The sequence below is a fragment of the Pristiophorus japonicus genome, chromosome 10 (genome assembly GCF_044704955.1).
Source record: "Pristiophorus japonicus isolate sPriJap1 chromosome 10, sPriJap1.hap1, whole genome shotgun sequence".
NCBI lineage: Eukaryota > Metazoa > Chordata > Chondrichthyes > Pristiophoridae > Pristiophorus > Pristiophorus japonicus.
Genome location: NC_091986.1, coordinates 199,641,656 through 199,659,069, shown reverse-complemented (window position 1 = coordinate 199,659,069; position 17,414 = coordinate 199,641,656). Strand labels below are relative to the sequence as shown.

Sequence of the window (17,414 nt, the reverse complement as noted above, 5' to 3'; positions counted from 1 at the left end):
GGAGGAAGGAGAGGAGAGGGGGGGAGGAGGAAGGAGAGGAGAGGGGGGGAGGAGGAAGGAGAGGAGAGGGGGGGAGGAGGAAGGAGAGGAGAGGGGGGGAGGAGGAAGGAGAGGAGAGGGGGGGAGGAGGAAGGAGAGGAGAGGGGGGGAGGAGGAAGGAGAGGAGAGGGGGGGAGGGAGGAAGGAGAGGAGAGGGGGGGGAGGAGGAAGGAGAGGAGAGGGGGGGAGGAGGAAGGAGAGGAGAGGGGGGGAGGAGGAAGGAGAGGAGAGGGGGGGAGGATGAAGGAGAGGAGAGGGGGGGGAGGATGAAGGAGAGGAGAGGGGGGGGGGAGGAGGAAGGAGAGGAGAGGGGGGGGAGGAGGAGGAAGGAGAGGAGAGGGGGGGGGGGGGGAGGAGGAAGGAGAGGAGAGAGGGGGGAGGAGGAAGGAGAGGAGAGGGGGGGAAGAGGCAGGAGAGGAGAAGGAGGCTGAACGGCCGAGACCAAGACTTCATGCTGGATTTACAGGTAGGTGGCATCGGGGTGGGGAAGTCAAGTCGGGTCCGGTGGGGAGGAAGCTGGGCGTGGGAAGTGAGCCTTATCCACACAGCCCCAGTGAGGCCATTCGGCCAGGGCTAGGGGCTGCGTGCTTCGGGCCCTTCCCACAGTTTTGGGTGCCTGGAGCTACTGCACATGCGCGCCCGAGGACCTGCAGGGAGCCGGAGAATAGGTGAGTTTTTTTTCGGCGCACTTTGTAGTGCAAAAAACGGGCGTCCCAGGTCCGGGCTGCGCCGTAGGAAGACTTGCTTCCACTCTTGAAGTGAGTTCTTTGGTGGCTGAACAGTCCAATACGAGAGCCACAGTCCCTGTCACAGGTGGGATAGATAGTTGCTGAGGGAAGAGTGGGTGGGACTGGTTTGCCGCACGCTGTTTCCGCTGCCTGTGCTTGATGTCTGCATGCTCTCGACGATGAGACTCGAGGTGCTCAGTGCCCTTTTGGATGCACTTCCTCCACTTAAGGCAGTCTTGGGCCAGGGACTCCCAGGTGTCAGTGGGGATGTCGCACTTTATCAGGGAGGCTTTGAGGGTGTCCTTGTAACGTTTCCGCTGCCCATCTTTGGTTCGTTTGCCGTGATGGATAAGTCAAGCTGTGAAGGAGCTCCGAGTAGAGCACTTGCTTAGGGAGTCTTCGTGTCTAGCATGTGAACTATGTGGCCTGCCCAGCGGAGCTGATGGAGTATGGTCAGTGCTTCAATGCTGGGGATGTTGGCCTGGTCGAGCATGCTAATGTTGGTGCGCCTGTCTTCCCAGGGGATTTGTAGGATCTTGCGGAGACATCGTTGGTGATATTTCTCCAGCGACTTGAGGTGTCTGCTGTGCATGGTTCTTTTTCTAACGTGTAATCAGTCCTCCTGACAAGGCAACCAAGATGAAGCAGTAACAGTGGCTTCGAGGCATCAGAATAAATGATGCCACTGAGAAGTGTGAACATAAGAAATAGGAGCAGGAGTAGGCCATTTGGCCCCTCGAACCTGCTCCGCCACTCAATAAGATCATGGCTGATCTGATCATGGACTCAGCTCCACTTACCTGCCCGCTCCCCATAATCCTTTATTGCCTCATAACTTAACAATCTGTCTATCTCTGCCTTAAATATATTCAATGACCCAGTCTCCACAGCTCTCTGGGGCAGAGAATTCCACAGATTTACAACTCAGAAGAAATTCCTCCTCATCTCAGTTTTAAATGGGCAACCCCTTATTCCGAGACTCTGTCCCCTAATTTTAGTTTCCCCTGAGTGGCAATATCCTCTCTGCATCCACTTTGTCGAGCCCCCTCATTATCTTGTATGTTTTGATAAGATCACCTCTCATTCTTCTGAACTCCAATGAGTATAGGTCCAAACTACTCAACCTATCTTCATAAATCAACCCCCTCATCTCCGGAATTAACCTTGTGAACCTTCTCTGAACAGCCTCCAATACAAATATATCCTTCCTTAAATATGGAGACCAAAATTGTACGCAATACTCCAGATGTGGCATCGCCAATACCCTGTACAGTTGTAGCAGGACTTCTCTGCTTTTATACTCTATCCCCCTTTGCAATAAAGTCAACATTCTATTTCCTTCCTGATTACTTGCTGCACCTGCATACTAACTTTTTGTGTTTCATGTAAAAGGACCTGCAGGACCCTCTGCACTGAGCACCTTTACTCCATTTAAATTATAATTTGCTTTTCTATTATTTCTGCCAAAATGGATAACTTCACATTTTCCGACATTATACTTCATTTGCCAAATTTTTTTACACGCTCACTTAGTCTGTCTATATCCCTTTGCAGATTTTGTGTCCCCTCCTCACAATTTGCTTACCCACCCATCTTTTTATCAGCAAACTTGGCTACGTTACACCGGTCCCTTCATCCAAGTCATTAATATAGATTGTAAATAGTTGAGGACCCAGCACGAATCCCTGCAGCACGCCACTGGTCACTGTTTGCCAACCGGAAAATGACCCATTTATCCCGATTCTCTGTTTTCTGTTAGTTAGCCAATCCTCTATCCATGCAAATATATTACCCCCAACCCCGTGAGCTTTTATCTTGTGCAGTAATCTCTTATGTGGCACCTTATCAAATGCCTTCTGGAAATCCAAATATACCACATCCACTGGTTCCCCCTTGTGGAGTTGTGGGAGACCAACGCAGAATAAAAGATGAGAATGCAAGCATATTTTACTACCTGGTTTTGGAGACTGGATAAACTCCAATTAGAGGGAGTAAGAGAAAATTCTACCGCAAACAAGTTATTACTTTATTAATAATTTAATCATTCTAGAATTAGGGATCATAGTCTCAGAATAAGGGGGCCAGCCATTTAGGACTGAGATGAGCAGATCTTTCTTCACTGAGAGGGCTGTGAATCTGTGGATGCTTAGTCGTTGAGTATATTCAAGGCTGAGACAAATATTTTGTATCAGTCTTTCTGGTAGAGGACACTAATATTCCAAAAGTGGATGGTCAAGGGGCTATAGGGGGAGGGGAACTTAACACAATCACAATCACTAAGGAGGTGGTACTCAGTAAGATAATGGGACAAAAGGCAGATAAATCTCCTGGACCTGATGGCTTGCATACTCAGGTCTTAAGAGAAGTAGCGGCAGGGATAGTGGATGCATTGGTTGTAATTTACCAAAATTCTCTGGATTCTGGGGAGGTCCCAGCAGATTGGAAAACTGCAAATGTTACACTTCTATTTAAAAAAAAAAGGCAGACAAAAAGCAGGAAACGATAGACCAGTTAGCCTAACATCTGTGGTTGAGAAGATGTTGGCGTTCATTATTAAAGAAGTAGCAGGACATTTGGAAAAGCAAAATTCGGTCAGGCAGAGTCAGCATAGATTTATAAAGGAGAAGTCACATTTGATAAATTTGCTGGAGTTCTTTGAGGATGTAACGAACAGGGTGGATAAAGGGGAACCAGTGGATGTGGTGTATTTGGACTTCCAGAAGGCATTTGACAAGGTGCCACATAAAAGGTTACTGCACAAGATAAAAGTTCACGGGGTTGGGGGTAATATTAGCATGGATAGAGGATTGGCTAACTAACAGAAAACAGAGAGTAGGGATAAATGGTTCATTCTCAGGTTGGCAATCAGTAATCGCAGGGATCAGTGCTGGGACCCCAACTATTTAAAATCTATATTAACGACTTGGAGGTAGGGACCGAGTGTAACGGAGCCAAGTTTGCCGACGATACAAAAGGTGGGAGGAAAAGCAATGTGTGAGGAGAACACAAAAAAATCTGCAAAAGGACAGACAGGCTAAATGAGTGGGCAAAAATTTAGCAGATGGAATATAATGTTGGAAAGTGTGAGGTCATGCACTTTGGCAGAAAAAAAATCAAAGGGCAAGTTATTATTTAAATGGAGAATGATTGCAAAGTGCTGCAGTACAGCAGGACCTGGGGATACTTGTGCATGAAACACAAAAGGTCAGTATACAGTTACAGCAAGTGATCAGGAAGGTCAATGGAATCTTGGCCTTTATTGCAAAGGGGATGGAGTATAAAAGCAGGGAAGTCTTGCTGCAGTTGTATAGGATATTGGTGAGGCCACACCTGGAATACTGTGTGCAGTTTTGGTTTCCATATTTCCAAAAAGGATATACTTGCTTTGGAGGCAATTCAGAGAAGGTTCACAAGGTTGATTCCGGCGATGAGGGGGTTGACTTATGAGGAAAGGTTGCGTAGGTTAGGCCTCTACTCATTGAAATTCAGAAGAATGAGAGGTGATCTTATCAAAATGTATAAGATTATGAGTGGGCTTGACAAGGTGGATGCAGAGAGGATGTTTCCACTGATGGGAGAGACTAGAACGAGAGGGCATAGTCTTAGAATAAGTACTGCCCATTTAAAACGGAGATGAGGAGAAATTACTTCTGAGGGTTGTGGATATGTGGAATTCACTGCCTCAGAGAGCATGGAATTTGGGACATTGAATAAATTTAAGGCAGAAATAGACAGTTTCTTAAAACAATAAGGAAATAAGGGGTTATGGAGAGGGAGCAGGGAAGTGGACCTGAGTGCATGATTGGACCAGCCATGATCATAGTAAATGGCAGAGCAGGCTCGAGAGGTTGTATGGCCTACTCCGGTTCCTAACCCTTATGTTCTTCAAGAGATTACGGGGATATGACAGGAAGGTGGAGTTGAGGTCGAAGATCAGCCATGATCTTACTGAATGATGGAGCAGGCTCGAGGGGCCATATGGCCTATTCCGGTTCCTAATTCTTATGTTCCTATTATTTTTATATTTTTTTTAAACTCTTTGACCACCGAAGCGTGATAATCTATTCTGCACTAGAACACAGTTGAGTTCCCTCAGTGGGAAATGCTTGATTTTACCCACTGGACGGTCAATTGAAAGAGTCACTCGTAATATTTTTGATTAACAAGTTCCTAACTAGAGGTATAGTTCTTACAATAATACCAAGAATGTCATTGCTTGCCTTAGGACAAGAGTGGTTCAATCTGGTCCCAAAGCAGTTGAATTTTTTTTTTTTTTTTAAATCATTTTTTTTTAAAAAAGGGGTTTTATTTTCACATCAAGACAATATTTGAATGTAGAAGGATTTTAAATAATGCATGTAGAGCTTTTAGCTGAATTCAGACGTGCAAGTACACTGGGGGGGGAAACAAAGTGACAACGATAAGAATATAGACAGAGACTTCTGCTAAAACAAATCAGTAAATTGATTTTTTACCTCGGGTATCCACAAGGCACAGCTGACATGGGCCCACTTGGTCCCAGCACGGGTGGCTTTCATTGCGCCGCCTTGCTTTGGACACAGAAGACACTGTGGATAAATTCCAAGCACACAAGTGCGACACAACCAGCTACCTTCAGGCACTTTCAGGATTCCATAGCATGCCTGAATGTAAAAGAAAATGAGCAGAAAATATATTGGTAAACACAAAAAAAAAAGACAAGTAGGTAGTAATGTGCATATTTAAGACTTTCACAAGTCGGATCCTACAGTAGTCGTGATAAAAAGTTATAAAAATCAATTGTATTTATTAAACAACATATATCCACACCAGAATCATTCCTCACCCCTTAATAAAAACAGAAGGGTACAAGATCACCCACTGGTCAATACACCAGAAGGTGCAGTTGAATTTAGCAAGACATCCCATACATTGCTTCCTCTCATGAGACCAAGCTGAGCAAATGCACTAAATAAGTAAAACCCCAAGTGCATTATCATCAAATAATTATGACCGTCACTGGCTGCTGGTTAAGTAACGCCTGGTTTTAAAAGTCTCATTATTTTCAAATCTCTCCATGACCTTGCCCCCTCCCCATCTCTCTAACTTCCTCCAGCCCTACACCCCTCAGATCTGTGCACTCCTCCAATTCTGTCCTCTTGCGCATCCCCCATTTTAAAATCGCTCCAAATTGGCGGCTGTGCTTTCAGCTGCTGTGGCCCTAAACTTTGGAATTCCCTCTTTAAACCTTTCTACTCTTAAGACATTCCTTAAAGCCTACCTCTTTGACCAAGCTTTTGATCATCTGCTCCAATATCATCTCATTTAGCTCGGTGTCAAATTTTGTTTGAGAATGTCTGTGCAGCGCCTTGGGATGTTTTACTACATTAAAAGGCACTATGTAAATGCAAGTTGTTGAATTTAAACACCAGACTATTCAAACTTGTCTCTCGAGGACACACATTCGAGCACTACAACTTTGAGCTGCCATTCAACAGATTAAAATAAAAGTTACAGTTTTACCATGAGCTATGGTCCAAAGATGGAAGGGCTAAGAGCTTGCTAATTTAGAAAGTTCTACTGAAAAGAACCATCATTTAAAAATACATTGTAGCTACAACTCTGATCCCCAGATTCCTCCTGAACATTCTGTAAAGTATTAACATCTGCCAATACTCGTTTCAGTTAAATAAAACATACCACACGAAATACAATCCAACCCTTCCTGACATTTTGACACTGATAAGGGACTGTCGGGGTAAGCAGTACTCCTCTGCCACCAAACATTGTGCATCCCACGCTGCTGTTGGTAGCAGTACAAGATGTGAGCCGCCATCCGAGTGATGCTTTACTTAGGCCAACAGGAATGGATAGCACACGATGAAAAATGGTGAGTGCAGATCTCAGATAGTCTCAGTTGCATGTTCCCACTGTTAATAATAAAGCACCTTCCTCAAGTTTGCCAGAACTGGGAATCAGGAATTCATGGAGGGCAGATTAACTCATTCAGCAAATGTACAGCTCAACAATCTCATTAAAAAAATGTTTTAATAACTGCGTGTAGTTCTGGGGGACGGGAGGGGCCACATTGCAGCGGAGGGGGCGAAGTGTGTTGGAGGGGCAGGCCTGGGGGCTCTGTGCCTCGGTGTGGGGTGGACGGGTTGATGCCGGTTGGTGGATGTGGTGTGGTTGGCGTAGCTCCGGGGTGGCCGGGGCTGGGGGCTCAACATCTGGGGGTGTTCGGCATTTGGGAAGGATTCTGACGGGACGGGGCAGGGGGAGTGTTCCCAGTGTTGGGTGGGTCTGGAGTCGGGTGGGGGCACGGTCTTGGGATGGGGGGGGGGGGGGGGGGGTGGGCTGTTTGGGGCTGGGATGGGGAGAGACTTCTTCACTCGGGGAGTTGTTGGCCTGTGGGGTTCCCTGCCGCGGAGAGTTGTTGATGCCAGTTCATTGGATGTGTTCGGGAGTTGGATTTGGTCCTTGTGGCTGGGGGGGGGATCGGGTGTGTGTGGAGGGGGGGGGGGAGATGCTGGGGTGGGTGATCAGCCATGATCTTGTTGAATGGCGGTGCAGGCTCGAAGGGCCGAATGGCCTACTCCTGCACCTATTTTCTATGTTTCTATGTTCTGGTCATCATATTACAGGAAGGATGTGATTGCACTGGAAAGGGTGCAGAGGAGATTTACAAGTATGTTGCCTTGAATGGAGAATTTTGGCTATGAGGAAAGATTGGAGATGCTGGGTCTGTTTTCTTTGGAACAGAGGAGGCTGAGGGGAGACCTGATTGAGGTGTATAAAGTTATGAGGGACCTGGATAAAGTGGATAGGAAGGAGCTGTTTCCCTTGACAGAAGGGTCAACAACCAGGAGGCATAGATTTAAAGTAATTGGGGGGAGGCTTTGAGGCGATTACAGGGGAAATGTTTTCATCCAGAGGGTGGTGGGGGTCTGAAACTCACTGCCTGAAAGGGTGGTAGAGACAGAAACCCTCACCACATTTAAAAAATACTTGGGTATGCACTTAAAGCGCTGTAACCTACAGGGCTACAGTCCGAGAGCCGGAAAATGGGATTAAGCTGGATAGCTCATGGTCAGCCGGCGCGGACATGGTGGGCCGAAATGGCCGCCTTCCATGCTGTAAATTTCTATGATTCTATGTATCACACTGTTAGAAAATGGTGAGGATCAACATTTTTTGTAAGGTCTCAGCAAACTCCTTTAAGATTTTGTTACAAGAAAGTCTGCAGGATTAGAAGTGTCAAGTTACAGTATTCTTTAATAACTTTGATCGCATTAATATTTCACTGGCAACTATATTGGTTACTGTTCATTTCACTAGAGCAAAAATACTTCTGTCACTTTATTGAGTGCAACATTTACAAAACCGCTTACAAAATGCCCAGGGAAAATCCAGGCTCCGACATAGCAACAAACTATTATTACAGTCATAAAACTAATTAAATGTGAGGAAGAGCTTGCTGAGCCATCAGCCTCTCGTTAGCTGAAATTCAGCTTATAATTCAAACTTTCAAATGTGATTTTCTGCTTTGAAATGCAGTAGGCCTCAGCAATTAACAACTAATCTGTGAAATTCTCTGCCTCTTACTAATGTACTCACTTAATCAGAAGAATGATATGAGTACTGTATACTGTAATGTAGTAGTTATGTTACCAAGCTAGTCACCCAGAGGTCTGTACCAATAATCCAGGAACCATGTCAGTTTGAGAATTTGAATTCTGTAAACAAAATAATCTGGACAAAAAGTGACCACCGTCACTGATTGTTGCAAAAACCCAACTGGTTCACTTTAGGGAAGTAAATCTGCCATCGTAACCTAGTCTGCACATGTATGACTCCAGTCACACATCAATAATGGTTAGGAACATCGGGACAGGAGTTGGCCATTTAGCCCCTCAAGTCTGTTTCACCATTCAATGAAATCATGGCTGATCTGTGATCTAACTCCATACACCCACCTTTGCTCCATTTCCCTTAATACCTTTGGTTAATAAAAAAATCTATTAATCTCAGCTTTAAAATTAATTGATCTAGCATCAATTGCTGTTTCCGGGAGATGTTCCAAGGGAGAGTGTTCCAAACTTCTACCATCTCTTGCGTGTAAAAGTGTTTCCAAACTTCACTCCTGGCTCTAATTTTTAGATGTCCCCTAGTCCTAGATCCCCAACCAGCAAAAATAGTTTCTCTATCGACCCTCACTGTTCCCCTTAATATCTTAAATTTTGATCAAATCACCCCTTAACCTTCTAATTTCCAGGGAACACAACCTTAGTTTGTGTAATCTCTCCTCATAATTTAACTCGAGTCCAGGTATCATTCTGGTAAATCTATGCTGCACTACTTCCAAGGCCAATATATCCTTCAAAGAAAAACCTTGCATTTATCTAGCACCGTTCACGACCTCAGGACGTCCCAAAGCGCTTTACAGCCAATGAAGTACTTTTTGAAATGTAGTCACTGTTGTAATGTAAGAAAAGCAGCAGCCAATTTGCACACAGCAAGCTCCCACAAACAGCAATGTGATAATGATCAGATAATCTGTTTTGGTTATGTTGATTGAGGGATAAATATTGGCCAGGACACTCCCCTGCTCTTCTTCGAATTAGTGCCAGGGATATTTTACGTCCACCCGAGGCTGGGGGGGGGGGCGCAGACGGGGCCTCGGTTTGACGGCTCATCCGACAACGCAGCACTCCCTCAGCACTGCACTGGAGTGCCAGCCGAGATTTTTGTGCTCAAGTCTCTGGAGTGGGACTTGAACCCATAACTCTCTGACTCAGAGGCAAGGGTGCTACCAACTGAGCCATGCAACAGCATTATTTCAGAGACTTCATTCTCTTCCTTGGGTTTCACGGCAAATCTCATGCCCAAAACTGCTCACAGTACTTCAGGTGGGGTTTAACCAGGACTTTGTGCAGCTTCTTAAACTGCCCTTTGAAGTGGTCTAGTAAAGCACTCAGGGGAACTGGGGATGGACAATAAATGCTGGCCTTGCCAGCGACACCCACAAACTGAGATTCCCCAGATTCCACTGTTACAATCTTTTAAATAATTGCATTCAGTTTAACTTACTTAAAATTGTAAACTTAAATGGTCAGAGTTTTCCCCCTTTTTTGGTATGGAATGGCAATGCCTTTTGTTTATACTGGAATATAATCCCATTGGGCCCCGCTAACCATGTGACAAATATCACTTAGCCAGCAGAGACCAAAAGATTCAAAGCTAAAAAGCTTCGATGGATTTCATCAAAAATGTAGTGCAACGACCTAACCAAGTACTATTTACAAATAAGGCCTCCATTTTACACTAAAGAAACTCGAAACATTACAATTTTTGAATCATTTATTACTTCTATCTTGAATAAATAATATTTTTACTTACTTGATGGACACAGATATTACACCGATCACAGAAGACCATCTCGTTGCCCTCCTCACTATCAGGGGAGCGGCACACATCACAGATAACATCTTCATCATACTCAATCCCCAGTCCTTCCTCAGTTTCTATGGCATGGTTCATGTTTTCATAGCACTGACGCTCCAGTGCTTCTATAGTTCTCTCCATAGTGTATTCATGAATCAAACCACATCCTGAATCAAAACAATTTGTAGAAGGAAAAAAACTGCTTCAATATCATTATTCAGTTTATTCAAATGCAATGTAGCTTCAAGATGTGTCAATTATCAAGTACCCTGTATCGGGAAACCACTTAAAAGACATTGGTTCTCCTCATAGAATCATAGAAAATTACGACACAGGAGGCGGCCATTCGGCCTGTCGGTGCCAGTCGAAAAAGAGTTACCCAGCCTAATCCCACCTTCCAGTACTAGGTCCGTAGCCTGGTAGGTTACGACTCTTAAGTGCACATCCAAGTACCTTTTAAATGTGGTGAAGGTTTTTGCCTCTAACACCTTTTCAGGCAGGGAGTTCCAGACTCCCACCACCTTCTGGGTGAAGGAGTTTAATATTCTCTGAAGTCCTCCAATTTCATACTGCATGTCTAGGCAAGACCAACACTTTCATATTTCAAAGATGGTAGTTCACCTGATACTCGATTATGCAATGGTCCACGTCAATCGCTAAAGGTTTTCTGTACATGCAGATGAACTAAAATGACACGTGATTTTTTTTTGCGGGGGGGGGGGCGCAGAGGGAAGGGAAATATATATATATATGCTGCTAGCCCCAATTCCTTGTTGGTTCATAAGAACATAAGAATTAGGAACAGGAGTAGGCCATCTAGCCCCTCGAGCCTGCTCCGTCATTCAACAAGATCATGGCTGATCTGGCCGTGGACTCAGCTCCACTTACCCGCCCGCTCTCCATAACCCTTAATTCCCTTATTGGTTAAAAATCTATCTATCTGTCATTTGAATACATTCAATGAGCTAGCCTCAACTGCTTCCCTGGGCAGAGAATTCCACAGATTCACAACCCTCTGAGAAGAAATTCCTTCTCAACTTGGTTTTAAATTGGCTCCCCCGTATTTTGAGGCTGTGCCCCTAGTTTTAGTCTGCCCGACCAGTGGAAACAACCTCTCTGCCTCTATCTTGTCTATCCCTTTCATGATTTTAAATGTTTCTATAAGATCACCCCTCATCCTTCTGAACTCCAACGAGTAAAGACCCAGTTTACTCAATCTATCATCATAAGGTAACCCCCTCATCTCCGGAATCAGCCTAGTGAATCGTCTCAGTACCCCCTCCAAAGCTAGTGTATCCTTCTTGAAGTAAGGTGACCAAAACTGCACGCAGTACTCCAGGTGCGGCCTCACCAATACCCTGTACAGTTGCAGCAGGACCTCCCTGCTTTTGTACTCCATCCCTCTCACAATGAAGGCCAACATTCCATTCGCCTTCCTGATTACCTGCTGCACCTGCAAACTAACTTTTTGGGATTCATGCACAAGGACCCCCAGGTCCCTCTGCACCACAGCATGTTGTAATTTCTCCCCATTCAAATAATATTCCCTTTTACTGTTTCTCCTCCTCTCCCCCCCCCCCCCCCCCCCCCCCCCCAAGGTGGATGACCTCACATTTTCTGACATTGTATTCCATCTGCTAAACCTTAGCCCATTCGCTTAACCTATCCAAATCTCTTTGCAGCCTGTGTCCTCTACACAACCCGCTTTCCCACTAATCTTGGTGTCATCTGCAAATTTTGTTACACTACACTCTGTCCCCTCTTCCAGGTCATCTATGTATATTGTAAACAGTTGTGGTCCCAGCACTGATCCCTATGGCACACCAGTAACCACCGATTTCAAATCCGAAAAGGACCCATTTATCCCGACTCTCTGCTTTCTGTTAGCCAGCCAATTCTCTATCCAGCCAATTCTCTATCCATGCTAATACATTTCCTCTGACTCCGCGTACCTTTATCTTGACCCAAAGCTAAATATCACAACTCCTGCAAGGGAAATCACTGACCTTTTCTTCAATTTAAAAAATGTTTCTCCAAGTAATGTTGTGATAGATATGTTGCAGAAACATAGAAAATAGGAGCAGTAGTAGGCCATTCGGCTCTTCAAGTCTGCACCGCCATTCAATATGATCATGGCTGATCCTCTATCTCAACACCAGATTCCCGCTTTTTTCCCCATACCCCTTGATGCTTTTTGTTTCTAGAAATCTATCTATCGCCCTCAAATATATTCAGTGACTTGGGCTCCACAACCTTCTGTGGTAGAGAATTCCACAGGTTCACCACCCTCCGTGAAAAAATGTTTCCTCATCTCGATCCTAAATTTCCTACCCCGTATCCTGAGACGGTGACCCCTTGTTATAGACTTACCAGTCAGGGGAAACATCCTCCCCGCTTTCAGTCTATCTAACCCAGTCAGAATTTTATACGTTTCAATGAGATCCCCTCTCATGACACATGGGTGTCATGGTACATCAGTCATTGATAGTAGGCATGCAGGTACAGCAGGCAGCCAAGAAAGAAAATGGCATGTTGGCCTTCACAGCGAGAGGATTTGAGTATAAGAGCAGGGGGGGATCTTGCTGCAGTTGTACAGGGTCTTGGTGAGACAACACCTTGAGTATTGTGTGCAGTTTTGGTCTCCTAATCTGAGGAAGGACATTCTTGCTATTGAGGGAGTGCAGCAAAGGTTCACCATGGCAGGACTGACATATGAAGAAAGACTAGATCTACTAGGCTTATATTCAATGGAATTTAAAAGAATGAGAGGGGATCTCATAGAAACATAAAATTCTGACAGGATTGGACAGGTTAGATGCAGGAAGAATGTTCCCGATGTTGGGGAAGTCCAGAATCAGGGGTCACAGTCTAAGGATAAGGGGTAAGCCATATAGGACCGAGATGAGGAGAAACGTTTTTTACCCAGAGAATTGTGAACCTATGGAATTCTCTACCACAGGAAGTTGTTGGGTCCAGTTCGTTGGATATATTCAAAAGGGAGTTAGATGTGGCCCTTACGGCTAAAGGGATCAGGGGGTATGGAGAGAAGGCAGGAGTGGGGTACTCAGGTGAATGATCAGCCATGATCATATTGAATGGTGGTGCAGGCTCAAATGGCCGAATGGCCTGCTCCTGCACCCATTTTCTATGTTTCTATTCTTCTAAACTCCAGTGAATACAGGTCTACTTGACCCAATCTCTCCTCAAACGACAGTCCTGCCATCCCAGGAATCAGTCTGGTGAACTTTCGCTGCACTCCCTCTATGGCAAGTATATCCTTTCTTGGGTAAGGAGACCAAAATTGCACACAATACTCCAGGTGCGATCTCACCAAGACCCTGTATAACTGTAGTAAGACATCCTTGCTCCTGTACTTAAATCCTCTTGCAATGAAGACCAACATACCATTTGCCTTCCTAACTGCTTGCTGAACCTGCATGTTTGCTCTCTGTACGTCGGCACTTTACAAGCCATCACCACTTAAATAATACTTTGTCCGTATGTTTCTCCTACCAAAGTGGATAACTTCACTTTTATCTACATTACAATGCATCGGCCATGTGTTTGCCCACTCACTCAACCTATCTAAATCGCCTTGTAGCATCTCTGCATCCTCCTCACAACTCACAATCCCACCTAGTTTTGTGTCGTCAGCAAACTTAGAAATATTACATTTGATTCCCTCATCCAAATCATTTCTATATATTGTGAATAGCTGGGGCCCAAGCACTGATCCCTGCGGTACCCAACTAGTCAGTGCCCGCCACTCCAAAAAAAAAACGTTTATTCCTATTCTGTTTCCTGACAGTTAACCAATTTTCAATCCATGCCAATCCTATGTGCTTTAATTTTGCACACCATACTCTCATAGAAACATAGAAAATAGGTGCAGGAGTAGGCCATTCGGCCCTTCTAGCCTGCACCGCCATTCAATGAGCTCATGGCTGAACATGCAACTTCAGTACCCCATTCCTGCTTTCTCACCATACCCCTTGATTCCCCTAGTAGTAAGGACTTCATCTAACTCCTTTTTGAATATATTTAGTGAATTGGCCTCAATAACTTTCTGTGGTAGAGAATTCCACAGGTTCACCACTCTCTGGGTGAAGAAATTCCTCCTCATCTCGGTCCTAAATGGCTTCCCCCTTATCTTTAGACTGTGTCCCCTGGTTCTGGACTTCCCCAACATTGGGAACATTCTTCCTGCATCTAACCTGTCTAACCCCGTCAGAATTTTAAACGTTTCTATGAGGTCCCCTCTCATTCTTCTGAACTCCAGTGAATACAAGCCCAGTTGATCCAGTCTTTCTTGATAGGTCAGTCCCGCCATCCCGGGAATCAGTCTGGTGAACCTTCGCTGCACTCCCTCAATAGCAAGAATGTCCTTCCTCAGGTTAGGAGACCAAAACTGTACACAATACTCCAGGTGTGGCCTCACCAAGGCCCTGTACAATTGTAGCAACACCTCCCTGCCCCTGTACTCAAATCCCCTCGCTATGAAGGCCAACATGCCATTTGCTTTCTTAACCGCCTGCTGTACCTGCATGCCAACCTTCAATGACTGATGTACCATGACACCCAGGTCTCTTTGCACCTCCCCTTTTCCTAATCTGTCACCATTCAGATAATAGTCTGTCTCTCTGTTTTTACCACCAAAGTGGATAACCTCACATTTATCCACATTATACTTCATCTGCCATGCATTTGCCCACTCACCTAACCTATCCAAGTCGCTCTGCAGCCTCATAGCATCCTCCTCGCAGCTCACACTGCCACCCAACTTAGTGTCATCCGCAAATTTGGAGATACTACATTTAATCCCCTCGTCTAAATCATTAATGTACAGTGTAAACAGCTGGGGCCCCAGCACAGAACCTTGCGGTACCCCACTAGTCACTGCCTGCCATTCTGAAAAGTCCCCATTTACTCCTACTCTTTGCTTCCTGTCTGACAACCAGTTCTCAATCCATGTCAGCACACTACCCCCAATCCCATGTGCTTTAACTTTGCACATTAATCTCTTGTGTGGGACCTTGTCGAAAGCCTTCTGAAAGTCCAAATATACCACATCAAATCGTTCGCCCTTGTCCACTCTACTGGAAACATCCTCAAAAAATTCCAGAAGATTTGTCAAGCATGATTTCCCTTTCACAAATCCATGCTGACTTGGACCTATCATATTACCTCTTTCCAAATGCACTGCTATGACATCCTTAATAATTGATTCCATCATTTTACCCACTACCGATGTCAGGCTGACCGGTCTATAATTCGCTGTTTTCTCTCTCCCTCTCATGTGGGACTTTATCAAAAGGCCTTCTGAAAATCCAAATACAAATTCACTACGTCCACTGGTTCTCCCTTATCTATTCTATCAGTTACACCTTCAAAAAAAAACTCCAGTAGATTTGGCAAACATGATTTTCCTTTCATTAATCCATGTTGACTTTGTTTAAACCCGTTGATATTATCTAAGTGTGCCGTTATCACATCCTTTATAATTAACTCCAGCATTTTCCCCACTACTGATGTCAGGCTAACCGGTCTGCAGTTCCCCGTTTTCTCTTTCCTTCCTTTGTTTTTAAAAAAAAAAATAGTGGTGTTACATTTGCCACCCTCCAATCTGCAGGAACTGATCCATAATCTATAGAATTTTGGAAGATAACAACCAATGCATCTACTATTTCCATGGCTACCTCTTAGTATTCTGGGATGCAGATCATCAGGCCCTGGGGATTTATCTGCCTTCAGTCCCATTAGTTTCTCCAGAACTATTTTCTTACTAGTTTCATTTCCTTTAATTCCCCTTGCTCACTAGACCTTTGGTTCCCTAGCAGTTTTGGGGCGTTATTTATATCCTCTGCCGTGAAGACAGAACCAATGTATTTATTTAATTTTTCTGCCATTTCCTTATTCCTCATTACAGATTCTCCCGTTTCTCTCTGTAAAGGACCTACATTTGTCTTCATTATTTTTTTTCATTTTACGTACTTGTAGCAACTTTTACATAACAAGAAATAGGAACAGGAGTAGGCCATATGGCCCCTCGAACCTGCTCCGCCATTCAATAAGATCATGGCTGATCTGATCATGGACTCTGCTCCACCTCCCCGCCTGCTCCCCATAACCAGTTATTATTTAAGAAACTGTCTATTTCTGTCTTAAACTTATTCATTGTCCCAGCTTCCACAGTTCTCTGAGGCAGTGAATTCCACAGATTTACAACCCTCAGAAGAAATTTCTCCTCATCTCTGTTTTAAATGGGCAGCCCATTATTTTAAGATCATTCCCTCTAGTTCTAGTCTCCCCCATCAGTGGAAACATCCTCTCTGCATCCACCTGTCAAGCCCCCTCATAATCTTATACGTTTCGATAAGATCACCTCTCATTCTTCTGAACTCCAATGAGTAGAGGACCAACCTACTCAACCTTTCCTCATAAGTCAACCCCCTCATCCCCAGAATCAACCTAGTGAACCTTCTCTGAACTGCCTCCAAAGCAAGTATATCCTTTCATAAATATGGAGTAGGTTTTTATGTTCCTTGCAAGTTTACTCTCATTCTCTATTTTTCCCCTCTTAATCAATCTCTTGGTCCTTTTTTGCTGAATTCTAAACTGCTCCCAATCCTCAGGCTTGCTACTTTTTCTGGCAACTTTGTATATCTCCTCTTTGGATCGAATACTATCCTTAATTTCTTTTATTAGCCATGGTTGGGCCACTTTTCCTTTTTGTGTTTTTACGCCAGAAAGGAATGTATAAATGTTGCAATTCATGCATTCGTTCCTTAAATATTAGCCATTGCCTATCCACTGTCATGCCTTTTAATGAATCTTCCCACTCTATCAGTGCATTGTATGTAGAGGATTAATTACAAAAAATGAAGAGCATTGCGTAATTAATCATGTATTTCTCCAGTTTGAGTGAATTTATGTCCTTCATTACCATGGAAAGTAGGTTCTCTCAATAGGCTTATACAAGATGATACTGAATAAAAATTTAGTATTTAGCCTCCCATATAGAAAATTAGATGCACGGTATTGTCTCAGTTTTAAAATGTTACATTTGACCATATCCTGCAAACCAGTGACTGGTAATGAGCAAGTAGTTTGATTTTTCAGGTTCTTAAGTTTTGTTTGGACTTGCCAGGAAATAGTCAAATGAAATGCCAGAGTTAATTAAAAATATTACTGCATCCAATGTAGTAAAGAAATGCACTTGCATTA

At 44.3% G+C, this 17,414-nt stretch overlaps 1 protein-coding gene across 2 annotated transcripts in view; it reads right to left on the bottom strand.

The window, feature by feature from the left end:
* The window catches only part of jade3 (jade family PHD finger 3), an 82,994-nt gene that overhangs the window by 18,013 nt on the left and 47,567 nt on the right, over nucleotides 1–17,414 (bottom strand). For both annotated transcript variants that reach the window (XM_070892490.1, XM_070892491.1), the window contains exons 7-8: nucleotides 10,146–10,357; nucleotides 5,243–5,410 (exon numbers count right to left, since the gene is read on the bottom strand). In XM_070892490.1, coding sequence (XP_070748591.1) covers nucleotides 5,243–5,410; nucleotides 10,146–10,357 — 380 coding nt within the window. The remainder of the gene's footprint in view (nucleotides 1–5,242; nucleotides 5,411–10,145; nucleotides 10,358–17,414) is intronic.